We start from the raw sequence: 17,677 nt of genomic DNA, 5'->3' as shown, positions 1-17,677 counted from the left end.
GGGGGGGAAGTCCGGACATTTACAAATTCCCCCCGGACGCTATTTTTAACTGAGAAAAGCCGGACATGTCCGGGGGAATCCGGACGAATGGTAACCCTAAACAGTATTACTATCCCTATTGTATAAAGAGAGAAATTTGAAGCACAGATTGGCTAAGTTCACTTTCCAAGAAGAACATCAGTGGCACAGCCAGGAGTCCTGGCTTCCAGTAGTTTGTTCTACCCTTTCAACCATCCTAAACTTAGAGACCTAGTCTACTCCACCCTCCCATACTAGGGTATGTTTACACTGCAGTTGTGAGGTGTGACTGCTACATGTGTAGACATACCTGAGCTAGCTCTGATCAAGCTAGCTGGCTAAAAATAGCAGTGAAGCTGCAGCAGCACAGCTGGCAGCATGGGCTAGGCACCCAGATTGGTACCCAGGGTCCAAGGCAGGCTTATACTAGAATGGTTAGCTAGTGCTCCCACAGCTTCACTGCTATTTTCAGTGAGCTAGCTTGGCTATGTCTACATGTGCAGCAATCAGACCTGCCTGCCTGCAGGGTAGACATACCCTAAGGCCAGGTCTACACAGGAAAGTTATATTGGCATAGCTATGTCAGGAGTGTGCAAAAAACCACAGCCCTGACTGACACAGCCATGCCAACATAAAACCCTGTGTATACACAGCTAGGTCAGTGGAAGAGGGCTTCTGTCAATACAGCTAATTTTGTTAAGGGAAAAAACAACGAGGAGTCCTTGTGGCACCTTAGAGACTAACAAATTTATTTGGGCATAAGCTTTCGTGGGCTAGAACCCATTTCATCAGATGCATGGAGTGGAAAATACAGGAACAGGTATAAATACATGAAAAGATGTGAGTTGCCTTACCAAGTGCGAGGTCAGTCTAAAGAGACAAATCAATTAACAGCAGAATACCAAGGGAGGAAAAATAAGGGAGGTGATGTTCCTACACCGACAGAAAAACCCCATGCTGACCTACCATGCCAGTATAGTCTCCAGAGTGTAGACATGGCCTTAATTGCAGACAGTAGTTGTGATCCTTTTGTCTCTTGCTTTGTGATCAAAGTACTTGACTTTCTGAAATAAAATCTTAAAGTAAAAGTACTGCCCTTCTGTGCAGTTGAACTGGAAAAAGCGACAAAGAGTCCTGTGGCACCTTATAAACTAACAGACGTATTGGAGCATAAGCTTTCCTGGGTGAATACCCATGCCTCTGGAAATTTCATAGACTCATAGACTTTAAGGTCAGAAGGGACCATTATGGTCATCTAGTCTGACCTCCCGCATGATGCAGGCCACAAAAGCTGACCCACCCAATTTCCCTTATCTCAGCTGTTGAAGTCTCCAGATCGTGATTTAAAGACTTCAAGTCGCAGAGAATCCTCCAGCTTGCGACCCCTGCCCTATGCTGCGGAGGAAGGCAAAAAACCTCCAGGGCCTCTGCCAATCTACCCTGGAGGAAAATTCCTTCCCGACCCCAAATATGGCGATCAGTAGAACCCCGAGCATACAGGCAAGATTCTCCAGCCAGACCCACATTTTACCAGCGATGGCACGTTATTGCCTAATTGACTAAAATCACTTTACCCCATCAAACCATTCCCTCCATAAACTTATCTAGCCTAATCTTGAAGCCAGAGAGGTCTTTCGCCCCCACCGTTTCCCTCGGAAGGCTGTTCCAAAATTTCACCCCTCTGACGGTTAGAAACCTTCGTCTAATTTCAAGCCTAAACTTCCCCACGGCCAGTTTATATCCATTCGTTCTCGTGTCCACATTAGTACTGAGCTGAAATAATTCCTCTCCCTCCCTGGTATTTATCCCTTTGATATATTTAAAGAGAGCAATCATATCCCCCCTCAGCCTTCTTTTGGTTAGTCTAAACAAACCGAGCTCCTCGAGTCCCCTTTCATAGGAAAGGTTTTCCATTCCTCGGATCATCCTAGTGGCCCTTCTCTGTACCCGTTCCAGTTTGAGTTCATCCTTTTTAAACATGGGAGACCAGAACTGCACGCAGTACTCCAAATGAGGTCTCACCAGCGCCTTGTATAACGGAAGCAGCACCTCCTTGTCCCTACTAGAAATACCTCGCCTAATGCATCCCAAGATCGCATTAGCTTTTTTCACAGCCACGTCACATTGCCGGCTCATAGTCATCCTGCGATCAACCAGGACTCCGAGGTCCTTCTCCTCCTCCGTCACTTCCAACCGATGCGTCCCCAGCTTATAACTAAAATTCTTGTTAGTCATCCCTAAATGCATCACCTTACACTTCTCACTATTAAATCTCATCCTATTATTATTACTCCAATTTACAAGGTCATCCAAGTCTCCCTGCAGAATATCCCGATCCTTCTCCGAATTGGCAATGCCTCCCAACTTTGTGTCATCCGCAAACTTTATAAGCCCACTCCTACATTCGGTTCCGAGGTCAGTAATAAATAGATTAAATAAAATCGGACCCAAAACCGAACCTTGAGGAACCCCACTGGTGACCTCCCTCCAACCTGACAGTTCACCTTTCAGTACTACCGGCTGCAGTCTCCCCTTTAACCAGTTCTTTATCCACCTCTGGATTTTCATATCGATCCCCATCTTTTCCAATTTAACCAATAATTCCTCATGCGGTACCGTATCAAAAGCTTTACTAAAATCGAGGTATATTAGATCCACCGCATTTCCTTTATCTAGAAGGTCTGTTACTTTCTCAAAGAAGGAGATCTGGTTGGTTTGGCACGATCTGCCTTTCGTAAACCCATGTTGTAATCTGTCCCAATTGCCATTCACCTCAAGGTCCTTAACTACTTTCTCCTTCAAAATTTTTTCCAAGACCTTGCATACTACAGATGTTAAACTAACAGGCCTGTAGTTACCCGGGTCACTTTTTTTCCCCTTCTTGAAAATAGGGACCACATTAGCTATTTTCCAGTCCAACGGTACCACCCCCGAGTTTACAGATTCATTAAAAATTACCGCTAAGGGGCTCGCAATTTCCTGCGCCAGTTCCTTCAATATTCTAGGATGAAGATCATCCGGTCCGCCCGATTTAGTCCCGTTTAGCTGGTCAAGTTTGGCTTCCACCTCTAATACTGTAATGTCAATCCCCCCTCCTTTATTCCCCTCTGTCCTGCTCCCTCTATTCCTAAGCCCTTCATTAGCCTTATTAAAGACCGATGCAAAATATTCATTTAGATATTGTGCCATGCCTAAATTATCCTTAATCTCCACTACATGCGTCTGACGAAGTGGGTATTCACCCACGAAAGCTTATGCTCCAATATGTCTGTTAGTCTATAAGGTGCCACAGGACTCTTTGTCGCTTTTTACAAATCCAGTAAAAGCAGGAAAGGTCACAAGCATTTGGAGTCAGTGGGATTGAAAAGCAGAAGATACAATAATTCCATCCAGAGTGTAAAGAACAATCTATTTGACACCTTTCTGAGAGTTACACTGCCAGAACTATGAATTAGCCATAACAATAACATGGCACAGAGTCCCATGAGAAGCAATGGTATTAGCCATAACAATAATGCACAACACAGTGTCTCCTGTGTTTACCAAACAATCTGAATTGTCTTTGATAAAACAGACTTCATTCTGATGAGATAAAAACCTTCACACATGAGCATGATTCATGTCAAATCATTAGCAGTTCTCAGAGTTGCTTAATTTAGAGCATGGAGTTTCCTTCTCAGGAAACTCTAGTCCCTGGATAGCCTTAGTCCATGTCAAGGCTCAGTAACACATCTTGGAGGGGGTCTCACACAAAATAAATTGCTAACACCATTGTCCCTTTAGCTGGAATTCTCTGATGGAGATAGATTTGCCACCTCCCCCAGTATTTCTGGCATGTTATAAATACTGTATACGGGAAATGACTGTGGAGGCACTGGATGGCTCACGGGACTGGTAATAGGCTAGAGCAGGGGTCTCAAACACGCGGTCTGCCTGCAGCTCATGCTGACTCCGCTCTGCCGGCTTCCGGCATCACCTGCTGCCCCAGGGTCCTAGTGCCCCCCTTCACTATGGCCAGGGCAGGCTGCCCTTCCCCTTCCCTTCTGCTTTAGTTCTGAGCCTCTCCAATGCCCCAAACCCCTCATCCCCAGCCCTCACCCCTGCACCCCCTCCTATCCCCAAACTCCATCCCAAAGTCTGCACCCCCACCCCCTGCCCCAGCCCGGAGCCTGCACCCAGCACCCAAACTCCATCCCAGAGCCTGCACCCCCATCCTCTCCCCCATCCAACCTCCCTCCCAGAGCCTTAGGCAGGTGGGGGCAGAGTTTGGGGGGGGCAGGTTCTGGGCACCACCAAAATTTCTACAAACCTGCCACCCCTGGAAGAGGCAGAGCAGGGGTGGAGTGGTGGTGCACCCAGTGCAGTGGGGGGGCTTTAACAGAAGTAAATCTAAGTGCGTGTTTTGTCCTTTGAGTGAGGTGCATTACTGTTGGTGGTGCTTAGCACTTTCCAGGAGGGAGGGGAGAGGAGCAGGGAGCCGCGTGCTCAGGGGAGGAGGTGGAGAAGAGGCGGGGCGGGGCCTCATGGAAGTGGTGGAGTGGGGGCAGGGCCGGGGGCAGCGAGGGGGTGTGTGTCAGTGATACGGCCCTCGGGCCAATGCACTAGTCCTCATGTGGCCCTTGTGGTCATTTGAGTTTGAGACCCCTGGGCTAGAGAGTTTTTCTCATCTAAATCACTGGCTCAGATATAGCCTTGTTTGACAGTGACCATTGCTTTCTGATGGCCTATGTAAAATGCATTGGTAATCTGAGTCTAGTTCTTAGGGTACCCCCACAACTGGCACTAATTGGCCTCTTGGCAATGTCAGCCTAGGACACTGAGCTGCAGTACCCTGTTACTTGAGGACAGGACTGAAGCACGCTGGCAGAAGGACAATGTAGGGACACCTGCAGTGTTCCTGTTCTGTGGAAGAACAAAGGATGTCAGCCTCAGACCCCATGGTGATGGAAACAACATAAGAACCTGAATAGAATATGACTGTCAAACTGGCACCTTGGACCAGCATTACATTCAGTTTTCAGTATGCTGACTTAGTTTAATTTTTAAAAGAAAACAGATATTAAAACCATGGAGGTGAACTATTCTCATAAACAGGATTATATCAATCACTGGGATCAGTTCTACAAGATATGCAATGATGAAGTAGCTATTGCAAGTGAAATAAATTCAGTCGGGCTAGCTAAAGTACAGGAATCTCAGTTCCCCGTCAGCTTGTCCTCAATACCCAAGAAATATGGTGGAAATATCTTATTTTTGTGAAGCTGTAGAAATGTCTATGTAAGTTATTTCTTATTTCCCTAGCCTGTCCTGCCGTCTCCCTTGGAAGATTGTCCAGTTTGGATAGCTGTGAATGAAGATGGCATTAGCATACTGGATTACAACACTATGGTATGGTGAAGCATGTTGATTGAGAAAAATAACTTCATGCCTGCAGAAGCACATTCCCACAATCTAGACTCTGGCCACACTAAAATCAATGGTAAACTTCTATTGACTTCAAATGGGACCAGGATTTGACACACAGAAGTTAGAGATGGAAAAGGTTTTCTGTATTTGAACCCTGCATAAAGATACAGGGTCATTACTGCTGAGTCAGAGTGGCAGATGCAATTTGTTAATTCCAACCAGGCTATTAGAATGGTTGGACTGTCTCTCTGAGGCAGCTAGGCACTGGGCTTGCAGGGAAATCTTAGGAACAGCCTAACACGGGGATCAAGCTTAGGCTGAGATGTTTCTTTATCTGAATTACCAATAAAGCTAAACCCCAAACAGGGGCGTAAATTTGGACTATTAACAGTATGTCTACATTCTATTCAGCGCAGCAGAGCTGCTTACAGCTGTTTTCATTTTTGGGAATCTGATGTTGCCTAGGCAAATAACAAGAGCACTCTTTGGGGAGACTTTTTTCCTTTTAAAAGAATCTAGTTGCCGATTGAACTTTCTCTCCATTGTCTGCAGCACTTAAAGCTATCTTATGCATACCCATCTGTGCTGACCTTTGGAGGCTGTCGGGATGACTTCATGATTGTAGTCAGTCAGGGGAAGGATAGGAGTTCTGGGAAAAACAGCACTGAAAAACTACTTTTCACAATGGCAGCTCCGAAGGTGGGTATAAGACAAACAGCAAAATAGGTTCCTTCCACCTGGCAGCAGAAAAACTGTGTATTAAAACCAGCTAGGCCTTTGGTGTATTTCCTGAGGAATCGTTCCTTTCCTTTCTGCACTAACCCTCCTGTGCTTTCAACCTGGGAAGCCCCTTATGGGCATGGGCCTCAAACTGATTGATCCATTCAACCCAGCCCTAAATGTATTCGCTCAGCCCTAAATAGAGCAACTCAGCTTTCAGACATTGCCATGCTCAGCAATTTCTCTGCACATAGGTACTGGAAACCAAAGTGCATTTTCCCTCTAACTGATCTACCGTTAATCATTTTCTTTCTCCCACAGATTGTTGAGGTGACTCTTCTAATTGCCAGCTATATTAACTACTGTGCACTGACTCCCCTCCTGTCTCCTGCACCTCCTTCTCTGAGCATCATCTCGCCTATGAGCACAACGCCAACTAAAAAGCTCTGGGAGGCTCAAAGCCAGTGTTTCTTTCCTTCCATGCCCCGTACTACCAAGGGGCCTACACTGCTCTGAGTGCTTGTTCTCAGTGCCTTTGGGCTTCAGTGTTGTTGTTTTTTTGCAAGCCACCCAATTTTGAGTTGAGGACTGCTGTGATTTTGCTGTTTATGTATCCTGTTTTAATGCAGACTCCAGTTCTCTCTCCTTAGTGTGGTATGAAGTATGTTTAGAGGTAATATCCTTTCTTTTCTAAAGACTAGATTTTGGGGTCTGTCCACATTTTTTCTCTCTGCTACATGCTATCCTAAACATTGTGGCTAAGGTCATCTTCTTGCTGCTCCAATCACGTCACTCCCTCTGAATCTCTTCACTTGCTTTTGCACTCCTTCCATCGTAGGGTTGGTTGGACATATTCCTGGAGTTTTCATCACACGATGTAATCTTTAATTAAAGATTAATCTTTAAATTCCTGGAGACTCCAGGACAATCCTGGAGGGTTGGCAACCCTACTTCCATATCATGTTCAAGCTGCTCTTACAAGCATGTCCCTTCCCATTCTGGGCTTTGCACCTTGTCTCAGGTCACCATTCCCTATGCCTGGAAACGGTCTCCTACTTCTTGCACTCCTCGTGAGCTCTCTTGTATCCTTAACACATCCCTTTTCAGTAGCTTTTCACCATTCGTCTCCTGACAAATGCCGTCTGTCCACTTCACTTTTGAATCATTAACTTACTTGTCCTTCACCTGAATTAGACTGTAAGCAACTTGGGCAAGGGACTTTGACTTTTGTGTGTTTCAAGCATAATACACAGTGATGAGAACTGTGGTATGAGCCTTGTGCAAGGATACTTCATACTGAATACGGCCAGTATGCCAAGTTTTATATTCCTGGATCAGAAAATACATGCACCAAAACAGGGCAATTACCAGAGTGTAAAGAGAAATATAATGGAGCTTTATGGTGACCCTATCATGTAGTTTAGGTACAATATTAACCCTGTGCTCTGGTGAATGTCCTCCATGTTCCAAAGACTTTCCGATGGTGTTCAAATTCACTATTGCCAACCCCAAAACAACAGGTAAAATGGCCAGTCTTTCTGTATGACCTACAATATTTTGTACTGTGCTGCTGAATATGCATGCAAACCAAGACTACAAGTGAACTTAACCCCACAGCTGTGCTGACACCTCAATGTGATCGGTGCTCAGATTCAAAAGCTGATGCAGCCAAGAGCCTGTATTGACCTGTGGTCTAAGAAAGACATGGAAAGGGAAAAAATAAAGTTGACTAGATGGAAGAGAAGCTAAGCTGACAAGCAAATAAATGTCATAGTCTATCTTTGAAAAGAGCATATTATAGAGAAAAGGGAGAGTTTAATACTACTTTAAAACAAAGGACAAGGCAATTTTGTTCTAGTAAAATTAGGGCAGAAATGTGGCACCATCTCGGCATTTTGAGAACTTAGTAAACAGTGAATAGGGCTGGAACAGATGTCTGACGATGTCCTTACTCCTGCAGGACTGAGGTACCATGGAATGCCATGCTGGTCTATATAATCGACAAAAAGCTAGGTCTCCACCACAGGGCTGTATTTATCTGGCAAAGTCCCCTGCCAGACATATGCTTTCAAAGAATCTTGGTGTTCACCACTATATTGTATGTATTTCAGGATGTGTTCACTACTGTATAACATTACTGCGCGTGATCTCTATGAATTGGGATGGCAAGGCAAATGAGTTTTGTATTTATAATGTCGTCCAGCAACTGGTGTAGTTTTTAGAAAGAGCTAGACCACACTAATTTCATAGGTGCAGTTACTTCCAAACCCCAGCTTCCACCATACCATTAGGGTAAGGGGAAGTGGCTAGCAATTATATTCCCAAATACTGTCCTTCAGGCCTTCCTAAATAGTGCTGTTTCACCAGTCCCAAAGGGACTCTGTCAAAGTCCGAAGGGTCAAAATGTGAATTTTTTTGTAGAGGTTTCACATAGATTTTTTAAAAATTATTCTTCAAAGACACAAATCTACCTAGCTAGGTTTTATACTGTGCTCATCAATCTTCTAGCTTTCTAAAAAACTTAAAAAAAATAAAATTGTCATCTCCCCAGCAGCCACAAACAACCCTATCACAAACTATGTGCACTGCCTAGCTGACATGGGCACCCCACCAAAAGAAACCAGCCCCCATGGCAGTTCTACAATAACAAACCTGTTCTTCCAGCCCAGCATTCACAATGAGCAAACTTTTTTGTTATTGTCAATGTGCTTAACCTTGTGCCCATCAGCAACCCGGCAAACCAGTGTATACAACCCAGCACACTACAAGCAACCTTACAACAACAAGCCAGTGTATACAAGGGGGACATTACAGAAAGGAAACAGGTTTCAATTTCAAGCTTCCAATGACTAGTTAGGCACAAATAGTGAAGAGCATGGAACTGGGAAAATTATCTTGTATGATTCTAAGCAATTCCTTGACAGAATCCTTTTAGGGCTCTAAAATATAGAAAGGCTGGTGTGCTGGTGAAAGTTAATGTGCCAGAAACAGCAGGCTGGAGCTGATAAATCCTGGAGACCTGATTTGCACATACTGTAATTTACCCACTTCTCACATGTTCAGGGACTTCCCCATCACACTGTTGAGATGAGCTGTGGGTTTTCTGAGTCAAAGAATAATTTTGACAAAGTTTTGATTTTTAGTCTTTTAAAAGTTGCAGATATAGTCAAAAAAGTGACTACATATCTTGACATTGTGGTCTCCGGTATTTATTCTCTCTCTCTAATCCCAGTACAAATGTGCCAATTTGAGTCAAATAGGGTTGTTGTTTTTTCAATTTCCTGCACTGCAATCCTCCCCTGGGATATGAGAATCCAGCTGGCCTTCTGCCTCTTACATTATCACCAGCAACAAAGATTCTTCAGTCTGAATTGAGCTGTTACTTGTGTTAATGATGCACAAAGCCCTACAGGAGTAACACTTGTTATATTAATGATTTGACTCACACACAGGAAGCAGAGAAGTTGAGTAAGAAGGGGGACATTTTTACTGTCATTTTTCTGACCATAACTGCACTTTAAACTTGACAGCATGCCATGTTGATCCTTTAGGCATTAGCTCTTGTGAGCATTCACCAATACTTGAGCATTTCAGGGAACACCCCCAACTTGGTGAATGCCACCATATACCTCTTATTTATAGCTTACCTGACTTCAGAAAACTGTGTAGATAGCTTAACTATTTTTTTGATTCCTTGGTAGAGAATTAAATTTTTTATTTTCATCAACACTCTTGGCAATGACTGGACATTTTCTAAAGTGTAGAATGAGATACTGAATAACAGAAGCCTAACTGCTGTGCTGTATGTAAAAGGATAACCGTGAGATACTGTGAGATTTTTTTTGTTCTTAATAAAATGCAGTTGTCAGTGACTCAAGCTGTGTTTGTTTCATTATATCATAATCAGCATTTCAGTAGCAGTTTGATGTCAAATTGTGACTTTTAGGAGCCAAAACCAGCCTGGATGCAAGTAGGTATGTTAAAAAGATGGCCTTACTTCCCTTGGCTTCTGGGCATGCACTTGCTTCAACTTTCCCATTCCGACCCACTGTTTCTCTCTGGTGGGCCTCCAGCTCTCAGTGCTTGGGGTCACTGAGGTGACTTAGGCCTCCAGCTAAAGAACTCCACCCCTTCTGGCATTAAAAAACAACTTTCCAGCACTCTTCACACTAGGTAGTTCTTCCTGTTCACTCAGCGGGCACCCTCACAGAGCCACATAGTATCTTCACCCTCACTGGGCTATAGGTCCTCTTCTACCACCTTCCTGGGCTCAACAGTCTATTTGCCCTGCTGGCACAAAATCATAGATGGGGGACTTCCTCCCACTTTCAATGAAAGTCCCAGCCTGGACCCCCTAATTGAGCATCAACTCTCTTCAACATCCCTCTGCATTATCCTGCCCAGGTTACTTCCTTCTGGCAATGCCCCTCCTCATGGTCTTTCTCTATCCTGTCTCTAGATCTCTCTCAAGTCTTTTTCCAGCTCTGTTCTACCCGGTGACCTGGCTGTCTCCTGAGGCCTACTACAAAGGAGAAACCACCCAACCTCAAATACCTTCATTCCCCTCTGTCACTGAACCACAGACTGCTTCTTACATAGTCCTGCTAGTCACGTGAGTCCCTAGTCACAGGACCCCAAACAGTCCCTCCTAGGAACTACACTTCCCATGGCTTCCCACTCTTAAAAAGCCAAACCTCAATTATGCCTGGGCTTACAGCACCCACTCTTAAAGGATGCAACTTCATTGAGTTCAGCGGAGTCCAACCAGCTTATGCCAGGGCAGGATTTAGCTCTTAAAGTCTGTACAGCTCCAGGTGTGACTTCAGTAATTAAGACATGAATTAAAGTATGGGTGAGAAACTGAAGCACAGAAAGGTTAAATGGCTTGACCAAGGCCACCCAGAAGTCAGTGGCAGAACCCAGAGCTCTTGCCTTATGTGCTAACAATTAGTCACATGTAATAAGAAGGCATTTCTTTCTGAAGTGTAAATTTAACATTTTCAAAGCCACTGCTATCTTAGCAGCTGGAGCACTGCATACTGACACAACTAGCTCCATTTTTATGCAAATTATGTGTGAGCCACAAGCTTCTGATGAGCTGCTGACATGTCCTTTAGATGGGCAAAGTTTGAGCTGCCCACGTTATATTATTATTATGAAAGCCCCACACCTCTAGGTGATATTAGTTAAAAGTTACAATAATCTTCAGGATATCAATGAGGTACAATACAAATTCACACCATGAAATACTCCCAAGGGCACAAGCCAATAAAAACTTTATTTACACACATTCGCATTACACAACATCATCAGTGGCAAGATTCCCCACACACGCAAGGAGTCCCAGACATTTATAGGTGGCCTTTGCCATCCAAATGAAGTAACCAGTAAACTGTCCAGAAAACAAAGAATTAAATGCTCACACAAGTTTGGCATTGTCCTGGGCAAGTTTCCTTTCTCTTCGCTCTCCTCAGACCAGAGAACCAGAGCTGTCCTCTTCGCACATCTGCTTGGCTTTGGCCCATTTAGGGACCATACCTCCTTTTTCAAACAAAAGGTTTAAAGAATTTCACAACAAAAATGTAACACAAATATTCACTGTATAGGGCATTTGGTTTGTTTGTTCTTTGTGGGTTTATTGGCAATCTGGCCAAGATTGTATTGTATGCTTATCAGAATTTGTTTCAGGATTTATTAAAGGAGTATAAATTTGATGCATGATCTTCCCATACCCAGTCCCTTCCCTCTGTTGGCAGGGTGGGCAGCAGGGAAGGAAATCCCATCTCTGAGGCTCCAGTCTTGGAAAAATTCTACTAATCTGAATTGCGTTAATATTTTGGGCAGCCAAGTAAATTTATCATTAACTTTTACATCATCATCTTGGCAGGGATAGATTTTGTGCATGGGCTGAAATTTTTTCCATAACAGTGGGTCACCAGCAAGGGCACTAGTAACAACTTCACTTGCTGCTGGATCACAGTCTACATGCATCATCTAGTGAAGGACAACTGCAAGACTGTTTTGGTTTGGGGTTCATTTACTATATATACAATCTATCCTAGTTTGCTGTGAGTTTTCTACCTTGATGAGCTTTTTAGTTTAAAGTTCTGGTGAAGTTTTAAGTCTTCCTCTGCTCCAGGATTTCTTGGCAACTTCGGTACACTTCAACCAGACAGTCTAGACGTGGCTTGGAGCTCTAGAGGTCAAGAAAAAACAGTCAGGCTCTGGGCTGGTTGCTGAACAGTTAAGAGTTTTAATTTTCATCCACAGTAACATTCGTCAGATGGAGGAAGGAGTGGGAAGAAGGCTTACACAAAGCAAGCTACCATTGGCATGTATACAGAGGGAACTCAAAAGCAAGGCATCTGCAGTAGATTATTGTCCTGAAGCGAGATGATGACTCTAGAGAGTGAACTCCTCTCCTATGCATACAACTCGAGGTGATCCATCAGGCTCCAAGGAAGGGCTAAAGCAGATTGGAGGGGAATGATTGTATGAGCATAGCCTGTGTTGTATCTGTCCTGTGGTTAGAGGACTTCAGTCCTCAAGGCTGTCAATTCAGTACCTTTAAGGAACAGGACATTCACTTTGTTCTTTAAGTTAATGCAATGTTATGGTTGAGATTTTAAACACTCAGAGGTTAGAATATTCAAGTTGATGGGTCACACAGAAACTGTAACTTGTATCCTTTGTACATGTAGCATTCTGTATTACTAAATCTGAGCTTTAATTTAATGCCTCAATATACACGTGCAACAGGACAGAGTTACAATTATCACAGGAACCACAACTTTGAACTTCCCAATCTCACCAACAATATGTCAGTAACACTGTTCCATTTTAAAATTCCTTGACTTTTCAGTAATAATATAATAGCAACATTTTTTCAGAAGTCCTCAAAGTACTTTGTAAACTAATTAAGCCTCACAATACTTTTTCAAAGTAAACATGTATCTTTTTTATTGACGAATAAACTGATTTTATTCAGAGGACTTGTCCAAGTTTACACAATGGGCCAAACTGAACATTGGTATAAGGAGGGGTGATTGCTAAATTCAATGGCTTAATTTGGCCCAGTAAATCAGTGCCAGATGCAGAGAAAAGAAAAAAATGTGACTGCACATTCTAATACATACACGTGTTACAAGTGAAACAGATATATATCGTGAGAGGGTGGGGAACAAATGATGTGACATGAGACAGGGAGCAATCGTCCACTATCAGTACTTGGAGTATTTACAGAGAAACCAGAAAGACCTGGCTGACAGGAGATAGACATACCTCCATAATAAAGAAGGGCACTACTGCAATTGGCTCCCTCTTATACTAATCAAGTGTGGCTTTTAGGTTCCTGGCAAGTTACTAATGAACCTTTGCTAAGCCTCAGTGGTCCTTGGGCTTTAATTATAACTCAGTAAACAGGGGGATGTGGTGAGGTCTCTACAGCTTCTTTTTATTGGCCTTGAACATATATCATACTGAACACTATGATGCTGGTGTATATAGCATGTAATGCCAAAATGCATTCCACCAAGAGTATTATGTTACTGTTACTTTTTGACATTTTGTTCGTCTGTGCTTCCCAGCCTTGACCCCCTTATAATAAGCCATCAATACCATAGATGCAAAACATCCATGTGGTCCAAATATCACTTATGATGGGGAAACAGAATACTATTACTTACTGGCATTTATAAAGCACCTGTCATCCAAGGACCTCAAAGTACTTTATAAAGATGGTTAAGTGTTATTCTACATTCTGCAGATAGGTAAGACTGAAGCACACAGAGGGTGAGAGGATTTTTCACAAAGCAAATCAGTCTCTGACTACGGAATAAAACCCGGGTGTCCCGATTCTCAGACCCATAACCTAATCATTACCCCCACACTACCTTACATATATTTTTCCTCCTCTATTTACCATGAGAAACAGCTTTCCTCACATTGACCCAATGTACCTGGATCCTGCCTCAGAGGATCTACCTTTAAGAAAGGGGAGTTCAGACTACACAGTCCTTAGCCTCTTCTACTGTCCACAAGAGGAGAGGAAGTGGACTGAAACCAACCAATTCATTCCACATAATCACTAAATGGCTGTCAAAGGATAATGATTTTCTGTCACTACTGATCTGGGTCAGATTAAAGCCAACAGAGAGGTGAAAGGTTCTGTATCCCATTCCTAACCTCCTGAGTCATCTAGTCCCCAGGGTTTTATGACTTTTGAGCTCCCAAAACAGCACTGCAGTATGAAGTCCACATAAAAGCTATCTTTGTAAATGCTGCCAATGGCAGCTTGAGAGAACAATAGGTCAGGTCAGTGCAGACGTGTTCTGTCAGATAGTAAATTGTATTCACAATTGTTTTCAATCTCCCTGGTCATTCTATTACAGATTTAAAAGTCACTATCATTGAACAAAAAAACTTTAGAAACAGACTTCAAAGAGAAACAGCAGAACTAAAATTCATTTGCAAATTTAACACCATTAATCTGGGCTTGAATAGGGACTGGGAGTGGCTGGCTCATTACAGAAGCAGCTTTTCCTCTCCTGGAATTGACACCTCCTCATCTATTATTGGGAGTGGACTACATCCACCCTGATTGAATTGGCCCTGTCAACACTGGTTCTCCACTTGCGAAGTAACTCCCTGCTCTCCATGTGTCAGTATATAATGCCTGAATCTGTAACTTTCACTCTATACATCTGAAGAAGTGAGGTTTTTACCCACAAAAGCTTATGCCCAAATAAATCTGTTAGTCTTTAAGGTGCCACCAGACTTCTTGTTGTTTTTGTATTCACTAAAATTGCCTTCTCTAAAGTTGGCATAGCATAGAGAAATAAAGACTCTGTATAGCAGAGGCAACAAGAGGTTACTGCTCCTGTTAAAAGAACAGGAGTACTTGTGGCACCTTAGAGACTAACAAATGTATTTAGTCTCTAAGGTGTCACAAGTACTCCTGTTCTTTTTGAGGAAACAGACTAACAGGGCTGCTACTCTGAAACCTGTTAAAGTATCTGTGAATGCACCCTCAAGTGAGCATGTTAGATTGTCTTAGGTGAGAATTACTGAGGGGTACTGAATTTCAGACTAAAGCAGCCTCTTTCCTAGCTCCTTGGCAGTGAGTGGTTAAAGGAGAATCAAATACAAGTATCAGGGTATACTCTTGAAAGTAGCATTGTTCAGAGTTGGGTGGGTGAGAGAAACCACACCCAAAAGCCTATCCTTTTGTCATTGGCAATGAATAGAGGCAGCTGAGATCACAGTCCAATGCCAGGGTTCTTGGTGGAGCTGTATGGAATTCACTCATTGCAAGTGACAGGGGTTCCAGCAAATCCTTTTTCTGGCGTTGGATCTGCTGAAGAAGCTTAATCCATTAACATTGGTAAGTATCTTTGAGATCTTTGCCTACCATCAGCAACATGTGCAGCTGAATCAATGCTGAATGCAATTTAGCTGTAAGTGTGTAGCCATTGACAAATTGTGTTCAGTAGTGATTCAGAAACCATGGCTAAAATCTGACGCTCAGCAGTAGGTAATTTTCACAGGTAGAGAAGGCTGTAGAGTCATTACATTATACAAAGTATACAAAAATTTGTTATTACTATATTTGTACTTCAGTAGCGCCTAGGAACATGAAAGGAAAACCCATTGTGTTAGGCATTGTACAGACACACAGTAAAAAGAAATTCCCAACCCCAAAGAGCTCATAACCTAGGTTACGACAAGTCACAACAAGTGGATCATACAAATAAATGGGCGGTGAAGAGAGGAAAGACAAGGTAATGTTAAGCAGAGGTCTCAGCTCACCACTTCTGTTTCAATACCTTTGATTGTCATTGGGTAAAAAAGGGAGAGACCATCCACTTACTTCAGAGTACCCCCTTATCAGAACCTTTGACTTGGGTAGCTGAGACTCTACTCAGACACCAAGGGGTCCCTTTGGTGGCAGCACTGTATAGCCTGAGGATGAGACTACACACACAAGCCAGATAAGCAGAGCTTTATGAAACTCAGCAGTCTTGGTTCCTAGGCTGACCTAGCTTTTTCTTGGGTTAAGATTTGCACATCTTCCTATTCCTACTCTGAATCCAGAACGGATTACATGAGAGCCAAAAGTGTTTTCCCAACACTAATTTCTACCGCTCCTGTGGCACCTGCTATAAAGTGCTGTAGGAATCAAGCTGGCGGACTCCGAGGCACATCTCAGAGAGAGCAGCTGCAATGGGCTGAGTGAGGGATTCTGGAATGAAAAGTGCTGAGAACCCTAGTAATACCAACAAACTACAAATCTGGATTTCTCCACAATCTATTTAATTCTCACCTGAAACAGTGGCACCACCTCAGACACCCCATGAGGTTCCCGAGGATCTTGGAGAAGGATGCACAGGTAATAGATAACTTTTTGCTAAAAAACAAAAGCAAAAACCAATAAAGCATGAGAATGTTATAAGGGTACCTTAAATTATCAGTGAGAGGGGATCTGTTCCTAGCAAAAGTGGCCTGAGGGAAGGGGTAAGGCATATTGAGATGCCTCAGCACCAAGAACTGTGATTTAAATGAGGAACAATTTTTGCTTTAAAATGATGTGGTCGCCTCTCATCTCCGAACTGTGTTTTACCTTAGAAATCTCAGGAATGCCCCGTTTTTCTGGGTTTTGCTGAAGGATCTTTTAAGGCTCTTATAGCATAGATATTGTGACCTCTTTCTCTTTAACTGAAAGGGTGATGGTGCTGGATTTTTAACAAAGGCCTCGGCTACACTTGTGAGTTACAGCGCTGTAAAGCCGCCCCCAGCGCTGTAACTCACTCCCCGTCCACACTGGCAAGGCATTTGCAGCGCTGTATCTCCGTGGTTGCAGCGCTGCATGTACTCCACGTCCCCGAGAGGAATAGCGAGTATTGTGCTGCCGCTGCAGCACTGCGGCGCCAATGTGGCCGCCCAATGCACTGTGAATAGCCTCCAGAATTATTCGGCAGTATCCCACAATGCCTGTTCTAGCCACTCTGGTCATCAGTTCATACTCTACTGCCCTGGCCTCAGGTAACCAACTATGTGACCCACCCTTTACATTCCCCGGGAATTTTAAAAATCCCCTTCCTGTTTGCTTAGCCCAGCGTGGCGTGGAGTGCTATCAGTGAATCTTTCCAGGTGACCATGCCTCCACGCGCCAAGCGAGCCCCAGCATGGAGCAATGGCGAGTTGCTGGACCTCATCAGTGTTTGGGGGGAGGAAGCTGTACAGTCCCAGCTGCGCTCCAGCCGTAGAAATTACGATACCTTCGGGAAGGTATCAAAGGACATGATGGAAAGGGGCCATGACCGGGACGCCCTGCAGTGCAGGATTAAAGTGAAGGAGCTGCGGAGTGCCTACCGCAAAGCCCGCGACGCAAACGGCCGCTCGGGTGCTCCCCCCACGACCTGCCAATTCTACAAAGAGCTGGATTCGATACTTGGGGTTAACCCCACCTCCACTCCGAGCACCACCATGGACACTTCAGAGCCGGTGGGCGGGGGGGGGGGGGGGGGGGGGGGGG

At 43.9% G+C, this 17,677-nt stretch overlaps 2 protein-coding genes across 3 annotated transcripts in view; one reads left to right on the top strand and one right to left on the bottom strand.

Annotated features, from left to right (window-relative positions):
* PLEKHH1 (pleckstrin homology, MyTH4 and FERM domain containing H1) overlaps nt 1-10,016 on the top strand; it is an 83,852-nt gene extending 73,836 nt beyond the window's left edge. The window contains exons 26-28 of the mRNA XM_029911503.1: nt 5,320-5,406; nt 5,977-6,123; nt 6,466-10,016. Coding sequence (XP_029767363.1) covers nt 5,320-5,406; nt 5,977-6,123; nt 6,466-6,660 — 429 coding nt within the window. The 3' untranslated portion in view covers nt 6,661-10,016. The remainder of the gene's footprint in view (nt 1-5,319; nt 5,407-5,976; nt 6,124-6,465) is intronic.
* Nucleotides 10,017-11,394: 1,378 nt separating this feature from the next.
* The window catches only part of PIGH (phosphatidylinositol glycan anchor biosynthesis class H), a 16,583-nt gene continuing 10,300 nt past the window's right edge, over nt 11,395-17,677 (bottom strand). Inside the window, exons 3-5 of one of the 2 annotated variants that reach the window (XM_024198600.3) lie at nt 16,466-16,549; nt 12,226-12,340; nt 11,395-11,685 (exon numbers count right to left, since the gene is read on the bottom strand). In XM_024198600.3, the coding sequence (XP_024054368.1) occupies nt 12,263-12,340; nt 16,466-16,549 (162 nt within the window). In that variant the 3' untranslated portion in view covers nt 11,395-11,685; nt 12,226-12,262. Of the gene's footprint in view, nt 12,341-16,465; nt 16,550-17,677 lie in introns of both variants that reach the window. The other variant, XM_024198599.3, reaches the window with a different exon arrangement.

The sequence above is a fragment of the Terrapene carolina genome, unplaced genomic scaffold (assembly GCF_002925995.2).
Source record: "Terrapene carolina triunguis isolate 2854851 unplaced genomic scaffold, T_m_triunguis-2.0 Scaffold96, whole genome shotgun sequence".
In the NCBI taxonomy this organism is placed as follows: Eukaryota; Metazoa; Chordata; order Testudines; family Emydidae; genus Terrapene; species Terrapene triunguis.
This window is presented reverse-complemented; position numbering and strand designations above follow the sequence as displayed.